General features: G+C 41.5%; 2 protein-coding genes across 2 annotated transcripts; one reads left to right on the forward strand and one right to left on the reverse strand.

Moving 5' to 3' along the window:
* Positions 1 to 67: 67 nt before the first annotated feature.
* LOC125899870 (rhodopsin kinase GRK1-like) lies at positions 68 to 7,857 on the forward strand. Its single transcript, XM_049594518.1, has 8 exons — positions 68 to 256; positions 2,966 to 3,679; positions 4,398 to 4,525; positions 5,533 to 5,690; positions 5,776 to 5,859; positions 5,973 to 6,097; positions 6,182 to 6,383; positions 6,937 to 7,857. The coding sequence occupies exons 1-8, from the start codon at positions 224 to 226 to the stop codon at positions 7,224 to 7,226; spliced, it is 1,734 nt and encodes a 577-aa protein (XP_049450475.1). The 5' UTR covers positions 68 to 223; the 3' UTR covers positions 7,227 to 7,857.
* Positions 7,858 to 7,918: 61 nt separating this feature from the next.
* Positions 7,919 to 13,117, reverse strand: mettl21cb (methyltransferase 21C, AARS1 lysine b). The gene is made up of 6 exons (XM_049594576.1): positions 13,014 to 13,117; positions 12,828 to 12,926; positions 11,172 to 11,301; positions 10,859 to 11,022; positions 10,655 to 10,772; positions 7,919 to 9,742 (listed from the first exon to the last, which is right to left on the reverse strand). The coding sequence occupies exons 3-6, from the start codon at positions 11,287 to 11,289 to the stop codon at positions 9,345 to 9,347; spliced, it is 798 nt and encodes a 265-aa protein (XP_049450533.1). The 5' UTR covers positions 11,290 to 11,301; positions 12,828 to 12,926; positions 13,014 to 13,117; the 3' UTR covers positions 7,919 to 9,344.
* Positions 13,118 to 15,880: the final 2,763 nt, after the last annotated feature.

Raw genomic sequence — 15,880 nt, forward strand, 5'->3', positions numbered from 1 at the left:
TTTTATTTGTCAGGGCATGATGAGGTAAGGTTTTATTCATCACAGTAGGTGTACTCCTCAAACATTTAATCTGCTTAAGGACCTTGTAAAAGAGTATTTTTTACCTTTAAGACCTCGACTGACTTGAGTCTCGTGGTTCTTTTAAGAAGGGACTTCTCCCTGACATGAGTGTGCTGAGGAAGGTGGGGCTGAAGAGGTTTGTCAGAGGAGAGCCACAGGAAACATGCTAGACACTCTAGAGGAGGATTGCTGTGAGGTGAGAGCAACTGATTATTAGCTTCTTTACCCACTTAAATTACTCTACCATTGTTTCACGTCTGTCAGCTTTTAATTGAAATGTATGGATAGAGTTAAAAGAGTGGGCCCTTTTTTGAAAGACTGAGCAGCCCAGATGTTTTTGACATGGAGAACGGATAAGGGCCAAAATGAAGCACATGCTACAGGCACTGGATAATTTGGAAGATTTATGAAGTGTCTTTGCTTTATAAGTCTGACAAAGGCAGGGAAACATATCAGAGCCCAACTTTTAGGGTCCCTTTTGTCCCTTAGAATCTGAACATTTTAAAGGAATAGTTCACATTTTTTCCCAGGCTCAAAATCAAAACATACGATGAAAGGATTATAGGTGGCTGTAATCATTCCTCCTGTTTATACTAGCTGCTATAAAATCCCTTTCTAGAACTCTGTCAGTGTAAGTTATGGGGGACAAAACACTCAGTCCTGTGTAAAATTAAATGTTAACTTCAACTGTAGCTATATGAGGGTTCAGCAGTCTGATTTAGTTAAAAAGACATATTTTTTCTCTTTAGTGCTATTTATAAATAATTTTGGTGTGAGTTGCAGAGTGTTGGTGATATCAGGCATAGAGATGTCTGCTTTCTCTCCACTATAATAGAATTAGATGGTACTCAGCTTGTGGTGCTCAAAGTGCCACAAAGAAATCCCACATTTAAAAAAACTCAGCAGCACTGTCTCTCTTCAGAAATCATGACCTGGTTACTTGAGATCATCCACAGACCTGGTTGTAAGAGGTTTCATGTAGGAGCTACTTTCTTTCAGAGACATTGCTGTGGAGTTTTAAAATATATTTTATTGGCACTTTGAGCACCACGAGTCGAGTGCCAGCTGAGCCTTGTTCTCCACCAAGCAGTACAGTACGGTTCATTTCAGTACTTTTTTTTTTTTTTCAGTTTCCACTGTGAAAAGTTGTGGATGTTCTGTACCGTCCCCATTTTTGGTCCCCCCTCTGTTGGGGTACCTAGCACACAGACTTGGTACTAAAATGAAAGGATGTTTTGCTGCCTCTTGAAGCAGCAGTTGTTGAAGTAAAAATTTACTTTCACTGGGCCGACTGCCGGCAACTTTTAAGGTGGAACGTTAACTTGAATCCATCAGCACACCTTAAATATCACTGTGACAACTTTGACCATTACTTTAGTTTTTATATGACATACACTTTTAGTAATGAATGGATCTACAAGTGTTTATATACATCAATTTTGGCCGGGTTATGCGAACTGCATATATTCAAATCCTCACTAGAAGAAAAAAAAACTGTTACAGAGCGTTGTTCCTGTGGGCTCCAGCAACACTAAACCCCTGAGCTTGCCTGAGAAGGACTAAATTCACAAACCTGCTATTTTTAAATATCCCATGGAGAGAGAGACACACTGCAGCCTGTTTTATTTTGTTCTGAAAATGTCGGCATGCAGCCTCGTTCTGTGGACGATAAAGGAGGTGCAGACTGATGAAGGAGGAAACACTGAGTGCTGGACAGAGCAGTGAGTGACAACAACCCTGCCCACATTTAAGAGTACTGTTTGCAGTGGAAACACTAGGGTCTAGGTACCATGTCTGAGGGGTTACTGTTGGTTCCAAAGGTACCATACTGAAAATGAAGGGCGGAACAGGGCTTAAGTTCTATTATATTAGAGAGAAGGCCAACATTTCCAACACTCTGCAACTCACACCAAAACAGTCCAGACTGATAAATAGCACTACAGGTAAGAGGACAAATATGTACTTCTGATTCTGGGGTGAACCGTCACTTTAAATGAAGGATTATCTCCTAAAGTTTGTCCTATAGAGCAAGATTCCCTCTTTGTTCTTCCACAGACTGCTTCCTTGCTAAGCAGCAGGACCGTGACACAAAGTCATTTGATGTTATAAAGGCCAAAATAACACTCAGACTGCTATAGCCTCATGTTGTCTTTCACCAGACTTGAGAATGTAATTTTACACACAGCCAGGACTTTGGAGGACAAAGACAGGAGGAACGTTTCCTGCAACCAGTAATCTTTTCACTGTATGTATTAGTGTATCAGGATTGTGTTGAGATATAAGTAAAAACTTTGAACCTATCCTTTAATATTTCCTACTTTACGAGTGTTTTATTTAGATAAGGATTTAATATAATCTATTATATGGATTCAAACACTATCTGGTGTATCGAAGAAAAAAAAATATCCTAATGTATTTTGTCCGAGTTGATCACAAACATGACTGCTTATTCAAACCCGAGGTTCTCTTTTACCACGCAGCCACCATTTGATTAGTCTACACCAGTGTCCTGCTGCTAATTGTGATTTGCTAGCTGACTGAGTAGTGAAAACTCCAGCTGCATACGCTGCCTGTGTTCTTCTGTTCCAGCATGTGCTCGCACACTTTGTCTGGGGCATTAGGGTGTTAATGGATTACCGAAAGGTGTTGACTCAGGTGTGTGTGTGTTTGTGTGCGCGTGTGTAAATGAGTGTGACGCAGTGCTCAAAGTGTGCGGGGATCTAGTTGAGACACCAGTCTCAGGTTCCCGTCCCTCTCTCATGCTGCCTCTCCCACTCCTCTCTGATCCGGATCCGCTTTTCTCACCCTCGCTTCATCCTTTCACCACCTCGCCAGTGCACGTTAGTGAGCAGCGTTTACCCTATTTGTTTTCTTTGCAATGTCTCCTCTCTGCGTTGCCTAACAGTCACCTGCCCTCAACATGGATATTGGAGGACTGACCACAGTGGTAGCGAACTCCGCTTACATCAATGCCCGTGGAAGTATCGACGGCTCTAATGCGGCTGCAGCTCGGGACAAGAAGTACCACTCTCGCCTCAAGCTGCCCCACATCACAGTGTGCGAGGGCCTGAGGGATACCCTGGATCTGACCTTTGACACTGTCTGTGTGCAACAACCTATCGGCAAACGCCTCTTTAGGGAATTCTTGGATGCAAACACAGATTATCACGGGTCTTGCCGTTTGTGGAAAGACATCGAGGGGTATGACCTGGCGGAGGATTCTGACAGGGAGAAGAAGGCCTCCAAGATTGTCCAGCGTTACATGGACCCCTCTGCCAAACACTACTGCCCGTTCCTGTCTGAGGACATCATAGCCAAGGTGAAGGAGAACCAGGCGGCTGCAGGCGATGATTTGTTCACCGCAGCCTTGGCCACGACATTGGACTATCTGCGCGAGGCCCCCTACACTTTCTTCCTGGAGAGCTTGTATCTGAAGAGGTACCTGCAGTGGAAGTGGCTTGAGATGCAGCCCATGGACGCAGACTGGTTCCTGGACTTCCGTGTGCTGGGGAAAGGTGGGTTCGGGGAGGTGTCTGCCTGTCAGATGAAAGCAACGGGAAAACTGTACGCCTGTAAGAAACTCAACAAGAAGAGGCTGAAGAAGAGGAAAGGCTATGAGGTGAGAGAACAACTGCCACTCTTGATAATGAGCTCCTTTGCTCACCGTGCGGTTTGCTTAATTTTAATGGGCATAGCTTTAAAACGAGGGCTGCATTTACACTGTACCCAAACATGTTGGAGCAGTAAAAGAGTTTTGGGCACTTTATTGTTTGAAATGCAATATTTTTCAGTGTCTGACACCTTGATGCCTTTACTTTTATTATCTAAAGGTCAGTCATAAACCCAGCCCCAGTTTACAGAATGTGCCGCAGCATGAGTACAGTACTGCCGCATTTCCTCGCATGACATTTCAGGGAAACACAGAGCTCTTTTAATTGCGATGCATGCAGTGATTTGATTAATGAAGGCATTTTGCCAGCTTCACGTTCCAGAGAAAGTGCCCCGCGCTGAGCAGACTGCGATGGTGCTAATCATCTTTGTCTCTGCCACTGTCTCGTTTGGCTTGAGCCTGCAGTTTTAAACACTGAGACAGGGATAGAGTGATTACTGGGAGCTTTACTGGAAAGCTCTTCTGAATGGAACTTCTTGGCACACTTACATCTTGCCCTTGACTTGTTTGAGGTCATTTTCATATCTCTTTCAAATGGCATGTATATCAGAATATTCGTCTTCAACCCAGTAGAGGAGAGGTCTGTAGTTCTAAGTTTCTCTGTTGAAAAAAAATGTCTGTGTGCCATTGTTTTTCAAAAGCAGTCTTTCCTAATTTCTTCCTGTAGGGGGCGATGGTGGAGAAGAGGATTCTCGAGAAGGTTCACAGTCGCTTCATTGTGTCATTAGCGTACGCCTTCCAGACAAAGGAGGAACTTTGCCTGGTCATGACCATCATGAACGGAGGAGACCTCAAGTAACGTCACATTCTTAGAGTGCAAACATGAACAGATGTCACACAGGCTCACTCATGTTCTTTATCCCCGCTGTGATGCGGTGTTATTTAGAGCCTTTTTAATTTGACAGACAGCAGCACTTCTCAGCATCTCTGCTGCCAACAGCAGGTGTGCAGTCGACCAAAAGACTGATGTGACAGATGCTGTGATATAAGTCACCAGATAGGAACACATTTGCAGTCGTAGATTTTGACGGGGGACACAGGGGACACCTCAAAATTTAGAACATGTGCATGAAAGTAGCAGAGGACCTTAACTTTGAGCAAATTAAAGACATAAAGTGTTGCAGAAAAGGCACAAAGTGGTGCGTAAAATTCACCAAAACACAAAAGAATTAAGTGTTTGACGCTCAAAATGTTCTGGTGGAGGATCCCCAACCTCCCTTTTCATGTGTCCCCCCAAAATTTTGACACTAAACCTACACCCTTGACCACATTTAACAATCCACAATTCATCCCCAGTGGTTCCCCCAAACTACATTGTCTTTACAGCAGGACACATTTACCTAATAATATACACATCTGGTTGCTTTAACAGCTGAACGGTTCTGTGTCTGTAAACAGGCACATGGCTGCAGCTGCATGTTTGTCAGTTACAGAATCTCAGTAATATTCATGAGCTGCTCAGAACCAGCTGTTGAAAACACGCTGGACTGCAGGTTTTATGCAAATTTGAGCTGTTGTTCCCCCGAGACATGAGGCAGAATTCACAAAAACAACCCTCAAACTGCACCAGACACTTGAAGTCACACTGTCAGAAAACAATTAATCACTGTAGGAGAGGTTTATCATTTTAAAAATCCATTTATTTCTTCAAAATCAGTTTTAAATGTCTGCAAAAAGAGAGTTCAATCAGAAAAGCAGGAAAATTAACATGTAAAACCCATGTAACAACAACTTCTATAAGTTGCATATATACAATACTGCACATGTATGCAGGTCGCTCACCTGTCCTCTGTTCCCTAAAGGTACCACATCTACCTGGTGGATGAGAACAAACCGGGGTTTGATGAGCCCAGAGCCTGTTTCTACATCGCTCAGATCATCCAGGGCATGGAGCACCTCCACCAGAAAAGAATCATCTACAGAGATCTTAAACCAGAGAACGTACTGCTAGACAATGATGGTAATACATCGTTAACTGAACACAAGAAAAAAACGACCAATATTTGTGCTAAATTAATCACTAATTAAGATATGTTGTCAACCAGGAAACGTGCGTATATCTGACCTTGGTCTCGCTGTGGAGCTCAAAGAAGGCAAAACACTGACCAAAGGATATGCTGGGACCCCAGGTGAGTCTCATCTGTATCTACAAAGTTGATACTATGCAATTGATTTCATATGTAGAGGTGTAATATTCATGTTTAGATATGTACATCCAAACATTTGACTTTGGGTCTTGCAGGATACATGGCTCCAGAGATGCTGAAAGGAGAGAAGTATGACACATCGGTTGACTACTTCACTCTGGGAGTGACACTGTTTGAGTTTATTGCTGCCAAGAATCCATTCAGAAATAGAGGGGAAAAAGTCAGTCACTTTGTTTTTAATTAAACTTTCAGCTTTATGCTAAACTTTATATTCAAAAATGAAGGATACCTGCCTTGTGTTTAGGTCGATCGCGAGGAGATGAAAGAGCGCATGCTGACACGGGAGGTGGAATATTCAGAGTTGTTCAGTGAGCACGCAAAGTCGCTCTGTGCGGGGCTGCTGGCCAAAGAGGTTTCTCAGAGGATGGGTTTTAAGAACAACTGCTGTGATGAGATCAGAGCGCACCCATTTTTCAATGACATCAACTGGAGGAAACTGAATGCAGGTACCGTCTATTTTTCTGTAAATGTTCAGGGTTAAGTATAACTTCTACACCTGGAAATAAACATTGGCATTTTATTTCTTATTTCCTTCAGACCAGTGGTTCCCAAATGTTTTACACCGCGTACCACTGCTGCTCCAACTGAATCCAATTTTGAGATAACACAAGTCTTATCTTACTTATATTACAAAATTTGTAATAGTTCATTTCCAGTGGGACAAACCATCTCACTCCTGCGTGCACAGCCTTGTCAACCGGCGTCCCGCCAGTACCCCCGATGTACACAAGAGTGTGAGGGTATTACTGCTTGCAGCTTTTATTTTAAATTACATTTGAGGGATTTTTTAGTATTTTAATTTGAAATCGGGGAGTATTTCTATGGTATTATGTTTTTAAATTAATTAATTAAATTTTCAAAAATATTTCAGATTTTCCTCCGTGTACCACTAGAGGGAGATTGGGTACCACTGGTGGTGCATTAACTGTGGTTTGAGAAGCAGAGCTTTAGACTCTGAAAATGGCTTTAATTCTTAATTTCCATTTCTCTCCTCTTCAGGTATTCTGCCTCCTCCTTTTGTCCCCGACCCTAAAGTGGTGTACGCTAAAAGTCTAGACGACGTTGGGGCTTTCTCCTCAGTGAAGGGAGTGACCTTGGAAGATCCAGACAAGACCTTTTTCGATGAGTTTTCCTCGGGCAACATCCCCATCCCCTGGCAAGAGGAGATGATCGAAATGGGCATTTATGGAGAACTCAACGTTTGGGGACCTGAGGGCAGCATCCCAAACGACCTCCGCAGGGAGTCCATACTAGAGCAGCCAAAGTCATCAACCTGCTGCTTATCGTAGAGCCGCTGAAACACCTTTGAAGATATATCAACCACACAGAGCACAGACTTGTGCTGCACGAGGACTCAAATGCTCAGGACAGACACAAGTCTCTTCTGAACTTTCTGATCGCAGAGTTAAATCAGTTTGAGACTCTAAACTTTTATCGGTTAACACAGGAAACAACCAGAAAAGACTGCAGGTGGACTTTCAATCTGGAATGAACTTAAACATAGGTTTAGGTTTTAAAAAAAGAAATTTACTGACATTATATCTTCTGTTTCATTCTCTTTATCTTCTCTTTCTCTGTCCCCTTTTCAATCCTCCTACTCTCTTCTCTTTGTGCATCCATGTGTTAAATGATTGTAATGCTTTTAGATTTAAAATGCATTTTAAATAACACATTTTTACATAGGTGCTGAGTGACAGTCACATGTTGAACATGTAGAATATTGATTTCCCTCTTTTGCATATGTGCATACCATGCAATGGAAAGTGCTTCTTTCTTAATGAGTTTACTGTCCCTTAGTTTTTACTATAAACAGCTAAATGACCCACTGCTGTTGGGATACTGAAAGCTGCGACACCAGAAACACAAAGGTTTTTATGCTTTTGGAAAACATTTTCTCATGTGTTTATTTAATAGTTCATAATTGACTCTTTGCACAAATAGCCAAGAGCAGAGCACCTTTGATGAAAGCTCATGTAGTCTAGATGTTATGAGACAAATCTGAATATAGGGAGATGTTTACAGCAAACTGATTTACTTTTAAATACAAATTGTTAAGCAGACGCTGACTAAAGTCAGAGATATCATCTGTATAAAAGAGTGTTGGCAAATAAAATAGCTTATTGAAATGGAAATTTGAGCTTTATTTCTGCGTTACAGTCACAGCACAGTCCAGGAATGTTGTGTAAACAGGTCAAAACCAGATTTTTCTCGACATTGATTTAAATCAGTGAGAAGAAAATGGAATTTGCTTTTTCCCTTGAAATTTTAACAATATTCATTTAAAGGTCCAGTGTGTAAGATTTTGGGGGATTTAGTGGCATGTAGTGGTGAGGATTGCAGATTGCAACCAGCTGAAACGTCTCGTGGTTAAAATTCCTTCAGTGTTCCTTGTTCAGGAGGTTTTTACCAGGAGCCGAATTATCCGCAGATATCTCCTCCTCTCAAAAACAAACAGACCTGGTGATTTGAATTACAAATCAGTGTTTCACTGATGCTGTTTGGCCAACACATTCTCACTCCGACCTTGTCACATATTGACAGTTTGGTCATGAACTTTCCACATCCACATCTGAGGGCAAGGTACCCTGGGTGTGTTGGGTGTTGATGCTCTGGGACGCCGTGTCAGGTTCTCTTCTTTCAAGATACACTTCCATTTTCGCACTACATCGGTACAACACTGCATATTGACATTTTTTTTCCTTCAACTAACGCACACAGTTAGGTTTAGGAAAAAGGAAGAAGGTTTGGCTTTGTAATCTTACAGGATACGAACGCCGCTCTCTCGGATGAAAGTCGGTGTTTGATTGACCCATCCACCACCCCTTCTCTTGTCCTACTCGGACTTTCGACGCCTTTACTTTCACCCTTGTCTTGCTGTGTTTCCCCCTGATGCCACTGGGGGTCATTAGACTATAACAGCAACCGGCCGTGTATCATGCCGATGTTAAAGGACGGCTTTTTTGGTTGGTTTCTGACATTGCAAGTCACTGTCCAAGCGCTGGAGTTCGACAACTTTGGCATGAGACCGTCATCGTTTGGCCTCCCTGCGATGAGCACCTGCCAGTGAGTGCTCACCTTTTTTCTGATCCACAAAGTCCTCTGGCTGCTTACTACGATGTCCGATGCAAAAACACAAATGGTCTTGTCTAGAGCCAGTGTTTGGTTTGTCTGTTCTGGGCCACTGTAGAAACATGGCGGTGCAACTTTGCGGATTCCACGGATGAGGACCTGCTCCCTGTGTAGATATACTAAATAGCTCATAGTAAAGACAACGATTTTTAATTTCAGGTGATTACACAGTAAAGAAAACAGACGTATTATATTCCATTTCTCCCAATATATCCCCCTAAATCCACCACACTGGACCTTTAACATCTCAGGAATCTCCACCCCCTGAAGCTCCTCCATCACTCCTTCGCTGTGGCCTTGTATATCCTCACCTCCTGCTGTGGGAGCTCAGCAAGCAGCGTGGCGTTAAAACTGCTCTCAAAGCACTCTGTGAACTTCAAGTCTGAGTCGAACCGGATCTTGTTGGCCAACAGCAACGTTGTCTGACTCCCCGGCCGACAAAAGTAAAGCATGGTTTCCAGCAGTTCCTCGAGGCAGCCATGGGGATAGATCACGTCAGCTGCGAGTACATAGTCGTAGTTGTAGGACAGGTAGGGGAAGTCTCGCTTCAGGTCCTGTGCCCAGGTCAGGGCAGCCACCTGGGGGGTGTAGCGGGACCGGCCCTTGGTGTTCCGCATGAGGTTAAAGGTCAGATTAGGTAAGATCTCTGGTAGATCAGTAGCTGTCACCCATGCCCCTGAAAAAGAGAAGAGAACACCAAGGCAGCTGAAGTTTTCAGCCATGACTCCTTCTATTCTGGCTCCCAATAACGCAACAAGACAACATTTTAAGACTCCTATGTAGCCTACAGCCCTGTGGTGGCGAGTCATGTTTTCCCTATAGCTAATAAAATGATGTCATTGTGACGTCAGCCCTAAAATTGTCTGTACCTTTCAAACCTTGGTCTGGTTTTAACATCAGTAATGCTTGTGTTGAAATGTAGGAAGAATAATTGTAACTTTATGGATTTCTTTTAGTTGATACAGACAAGGGAACAAATAGACAACAGAGGAATCAGTTCGATATCATTGCAATGATTCAAGTTATGTTGTATGTCATTTGGAATAAAATTATATTTTTCCCACTGCATGATTAATGGAGGAAACCAAAGGATGACACTATCAGTCCAATAATCACTTGTTTGTCAAGATATCTTTACAGCTACTGGCCTGTTTACAATGCAGACATTTTAGTGTGGGTGGACAGTCACAGTCCTCAGACAATGAATCCCAGTGTGTCAGTGACCTGGTGAGGTTTCCTCGAGTTCCACCAGCAGGCCAAAATGTTCATTTTGTACAAAAGATGAACAGATACTCGTAAAATATTCAGTGCATATTTATGCAATAAACCTTCAATGGCTTTCCCTTCAGCCTCAGTCAAATAGACTGCAAGTACTGAATGTCTTAAGTAGGAAATTCAAAACAGTAACTTCTATAGGTCATGAGAAATGCTAATTTGATAAGTTTTTTTCCCCCCTATACAACTAGCTATTATTGCTGCAGTAATGTTGGCAAAGGGCATGCTGGTGACTTATGAAATTCTTGCAGATACAGTATAGTTTCATACATACTGTACATATTGTGTTAAGTACAAATTATCATAGACTTACCAAGCAGACTGGCCACTATTGAGAGCAGGCCAGTCCCAGCTCCTATCTCCAGCACCGCTTTGTCCATCAGGTTCACTTGTTGCTGGTTGTTCTCCAAGAACTGACTCAAAGCGATTGCCTACAAAATAAATGAATCATTGTCACAACAACAGAGGAGATCAGAGAATGTGCAGATACACACAGTGACACAGTAGCAGGGCATACCCCGGGCCAGATCAGAGCGCCGAAAGTATCCATGGACTCTCGGATGCTGATGTCATGACCAGCAAAAGAGAAAGACTCATTCCCCAGCGCGTAGTAAACACTCGGCTCCCAGATGTTCCTCCTGTCCGAAGCCTCTCCTGCCATCACTTTCTGGTCTGTTAATGCTGAAGAGGACAGTGTTACATGAAGATTACAGGGCTGCAGACTTAAAAAACTCATCAGTGTAACAAATAAAAAATGCAATACAGAAACTAGACAAGTGATGGCAGTGAAAAATTCAGAGGTACACGTATTCTTGAGAATTCAAAGTTACCTTCATCTGTGGTCCGCTGCTTCACCTGTAGTTTCCCATCCTTTTTGTCACCCACCTCCTTTTTCTTTCCAGAATGCTTCTGTTGGATACGTTGACCAACTGTGGACAGTCTCTCCATTATCACTGAATACTGTTGAAGGGAAACTAGTTTAACTACATTTCAGTCAGGAACACTTAACAAAAACTTTATTTCCATTTGCGTATAATATTTGGCGGTATGGCTCTGTTCTGGGGCCTAATCTGCCTTTCCTAGGCCTATGCAGGAAGCCTCTTCCATGTGCCCATGTGGAAAGCCAAAGGTGGAATGAGAACACCTCTCTGCCCTTCCACATGCAAACAAGGAAAGTCCAAAGCAGAGAAAGGAAACCTCCCTGCCCTTCCATGCGCCCACATGAAAAGCCTAAGGAACAGCAACAAGACCCCCCTCGGGTCTCCTGTCTTGAACTCCATTGAGAATTTATGGGGTATCATCAAGAGGAAGATGAGAGACACCAGACCCAACAATACAGATGAGCTGAAGGCTGCTATCAAAGCTACCTGGGCTTCCTTAACGCCTCAGCAGTCTCACGATGATGATGGCCTCCATGTCACACCGCACTGATGCAGTAATTTGTGCAAAAGGAGCCCCACCAAATATTGACTGCTTCAATGAAAAAACTTTTCAGAAGGTCAACATTTCTGTATTATAAATTGTATTCTAATATTTAGAGATACTGGATTTTTGATTTTCATGAGCTGTAAGTCGTAATCATCAAAATTAAAACAAACAAATGAATTTAATGAATCTAGAAGACACAAAATTTTCACTTTTTGAATTAAATTAATGAAAAAAAAAGAACTTTTCTACGATACTTTTTGAGATGCTCGCTCTGAGGTAACAAAAACACAATGATTCATATTTTCAGGTGAGTTTAAACTAATGAAAGCATAGCTATGAATATTATGTACCATTTCTGCCAATATATCCCCCCAAATCCTACATCCAGAAAATTTACTATCTAATGTTGTTGCTAACTTTACACCTCTTAAAACGTGAAGAGCAAACACATTAAACTGCTTGATATAAATATATGTAAGCTATCCCCCTATTACATTTTACCAAGTATGAATATGTGTTAAAATAATCATTGACTCACATTATTAGAAATACATTTGTATTCGGTAAGGCATGTAAGCTGTGTGGTCAGGTTGCGTATCTTTACTGTTTAATTATCTGGATTATAACAAACATTTGCATTGTTTCTCTGGCTTGTGCTTTATTTTTAGTGTGCATTGTTAAATGATTTGTATGTTTGTGACTTATTTTTGGCTCGGCAACAGTTGGAATGGATTCAGAACGGACTAGATTTAGTTCACTAGTCTCTTTGGCTGACACTGGACTCCAGTCTGGAGTCCAGCAACACAGCTGGTTAAAGCCTCAGGTCAAACACAGGGATACAGAGGACGTGTTGGATCGCTCATAACCACTGATGCACATCACATTCAGCTCCATGCAAATGTAAAGGGAACACTGTGATGTTACTTAAAAATGATTAATGTCATCTGAGGTATATGCAATACACTGATTTTCTCCTTATTTTACTCATTCACTGAAAAAGTTTTTAAAAAGTTGAACAAAAAACGACAAAAAACTTTAAATATATTGCTGAAACATACCTGCGTGAAGCAGTCGTCTCTTCTTCTTCTTCTTCAGTTCTCGTGTCTGAATTTCTCTCTGCTGTGTTTGTCGAAGCTGTGACACACCCCTGAGCAAGGCTGGTATTTGGACAGACAGAAGCAGAGAAACAGATTTATAATCTCTGACAGAGAGATGAGCAGTGTTGACCCCTCCCAGAACTTTACCATCAGCTTTTGTTGACTGTGTGTATATTCTCTATTACTGTACACTACTGCGGATCCAGCATTTTGTTTCCTCTGAAGATTCTTCACAACATCTGCAGAATGCTCCATCCTGTCGTGCTCAATGAACCAGACATCTGGTATAAGCAGGGGTCTCAGGTAAAGCTGTAGGGACATGCAAACATTGGAGAACAACATGTTTTTATACGATGTGTGTGGTGCCAACATATTTGCATAGTTATGTTTACCCTGGGAGGGAGATCTGTATGAGGTTTGTTGTGGATGTGTGAGATGGATATGTGCCACCTGGCAGGCTTCACAGGGAAAAGTGTTAATTTCTAATGCAATCAGAAGGAGAGTGAGAAAACTGTTTTCACAGGCCTGACCTGGAATTAACACGCCCAACTTTAATACCTTTATCAAGCGTTTATCCTTCCCCTCTTCACTCCCTGGCACGTGCCATCTCTTGACCCTCTCCTACTCGCTGTGTTGCTCATAAACACACTGGACTTAAGTTTGTTAGTAAATAAACCACAGAAAAAGAAGCTGTGAACTGGAAAACTATTCCAGGGACTGTATGAAAGTTACTGGGGCGGTGAGGGGGGCTTGACTTTATAATTCACTTTGTAAATTAAAGAAAAAAAGGAACTTTGCAGGCTCATTATGTTTTATCAAACATCAATATCTTTCTTATTTTTCTGGGCAACTTGATCTCTTTATTAAATAGTGATGGTGGAGAGATAACAGGAAATGAGGGCAAGAGATGCAACAAAAGTTCTCGCAATGATTTGAACCAGGGTGCAGGATGTTGCAAAGCTGTGATACAGAGACAGAATATATAATTATTAATTCATTCATTCATTCATTCATTCATTCAAACATTCATAGAAGACTCTGGAAATTTTTTCAATGATGCCGAGTGTGAACAAAGACATTAAAAACAATCCATAAGAAAACAAAGAACCATCATGCATATCAATTAAAACAGATATGAAATCATACAAAATGATAATAGCAATGAATGATCGCTAAAGTCGAAATACAGGATGATAAACATTTTGAGGTGTAGATGAAAACTTAAAAGCATTTACACTCAATTAAAATAAGATCAGAAATAAGGCATTTAAACAGCCATGAAGGTGGCAGTGTCCAAGTTTAAGGTCTTTTGCAGATTATTCCATGTGTAAGGAGCACTGTGAGAAAATGACATTCTTATATCATTTATGTAAATTGAGAACAATATTGTCCCTAACACTGAGCCCTGTGGGACACCTTTTGTAATATTTACAAAACCCACCCACCAATTTTTACGCCTTGTAGTCGATTGGAGAGGTAGTTTTCAAACCATAGGCGGCCGACAGAATCAAGCCAAAATGGGAAGGTTTCTTTAAAGGTAACAAATGGTCAACTGTGTCAAAAGCTTTAGACAAGTCTATAAACAGAGAAGCACAAGACATTCCATGACCACTTTTGTGTTAGAATCGGCTGCAGACTGACTTGGCAGAGATGGCTGCCATTTTGTTTTTTACATGGATTAGTGTATTGTGCTCTTACTACCACTAGATGGGACAAAAAGTGTCCACAAACGAGGACAACAGGTCTAAGTTAAGTAGAATGAGGTATAAGGTCAAGTATATCATTTGTAGAAAGTGGGCTGAATTTTGTCCTTTAACAAACATTAATAGGTTCTTAATTTTTTTCTTCTTGGATTTAATAAACTATTGGTTTGTACAGATTTCCCTGCAATATGAAATTTATTACATAGACTTACTGAAAAATCTAAAAGTTTATAGAACACAATAAAAATTGGTAGAGGAAATACAATATAGTAAACGTGATTTGTAGTTAAGTTGAAAATGATCTCTTACGTACATTCCCACCTTTGATTTTAGCTATTTGTTCTTGACAATGGCTTTTAATATGTGACTACATACAACTGAGGAACTTAATTTGCCTGTTATTTGTCTGTTTAGAGCTGCCATGAACACCAATATGAAGAAAAGCACTCAGATAGTGCTGGTACATATCTACACTATAAAAGGCTGTGATGTGAACATTGTTTACAGTCTCTTTTGTACCAGATTCCAGTCTGTAATGTAAAGTTTATGCCTGCGGATGGATACAGTGATATTTAGAGTGTTTGTAAGCCGTGTTGTGGGGCTCTGTCAGGAGGATTCACAGCCTCGGTGCATGAACATTCACTCACACACAAACAAACAAGCTGACAACTGGTTGGGCTGCATGAAGCTTGAAAATGACTTGTACTGACAGATGGCAAACAGCAACTCTGAGTCACTCTCATCTAAACAGCAACATCACAATAAGCAGTCAAGGTATTAGGGGATTTCCAGAGCATCAGGATCTCAACACCAGGAGTCCAGCGCTTGCTATTTTATTTGTCAGTCATTGTGGATTAATGATGTATTGCACAGATGCAGGGCTGGCCCGAGATTTATGGGGGCCCTCGGCAGGATTTGGTTTAGGGGGGAAGGGCCCTCACTGGCCCCACATCCACTAAAAATGCTTGCTTTTGCCACTAAAAGGCTCCGATTAAAAGCGTCTGACAACATCATGGAAAGGAGCCCTACACAGAGAGACACTTAGATTAAAAGGTAAGATCACTATCACCAAGCCCACCAGACTCCATTTAAAAAAACAGTTATTTTATAATCATAATGGGCCTTCTTTTAAAGTCAACAGAAACAAACCAAACGTCACAAAAGCAATCTTGGTTCGTCTTTCCACTTGCCCAACTATCACCAGCTCTGAGTTGGTTGAAATAAACTCTTAATTCACCCAGTTAGATGTGAAAACATACTGACTCTATACATGCTGAAATAACTGTTTATTTAAATGGAGTCTGGTGGGTT

This window comes from Epinephelus fuscoguttatus, linkage group LG13 (assembly GCF_011397635.1).
Source record: "Epinephelus fuscoguttatus linkage group LG13, E.fuscoguttatus.final_Chr_v1".
In the NCBI taxonomy this organism is placed as follows: Eukaryota; Metazoa; Chordata; class Actinopteri; order Perciformes; family Serranidae; genus Epinephelus; species Epinephelus fuscoguttatus.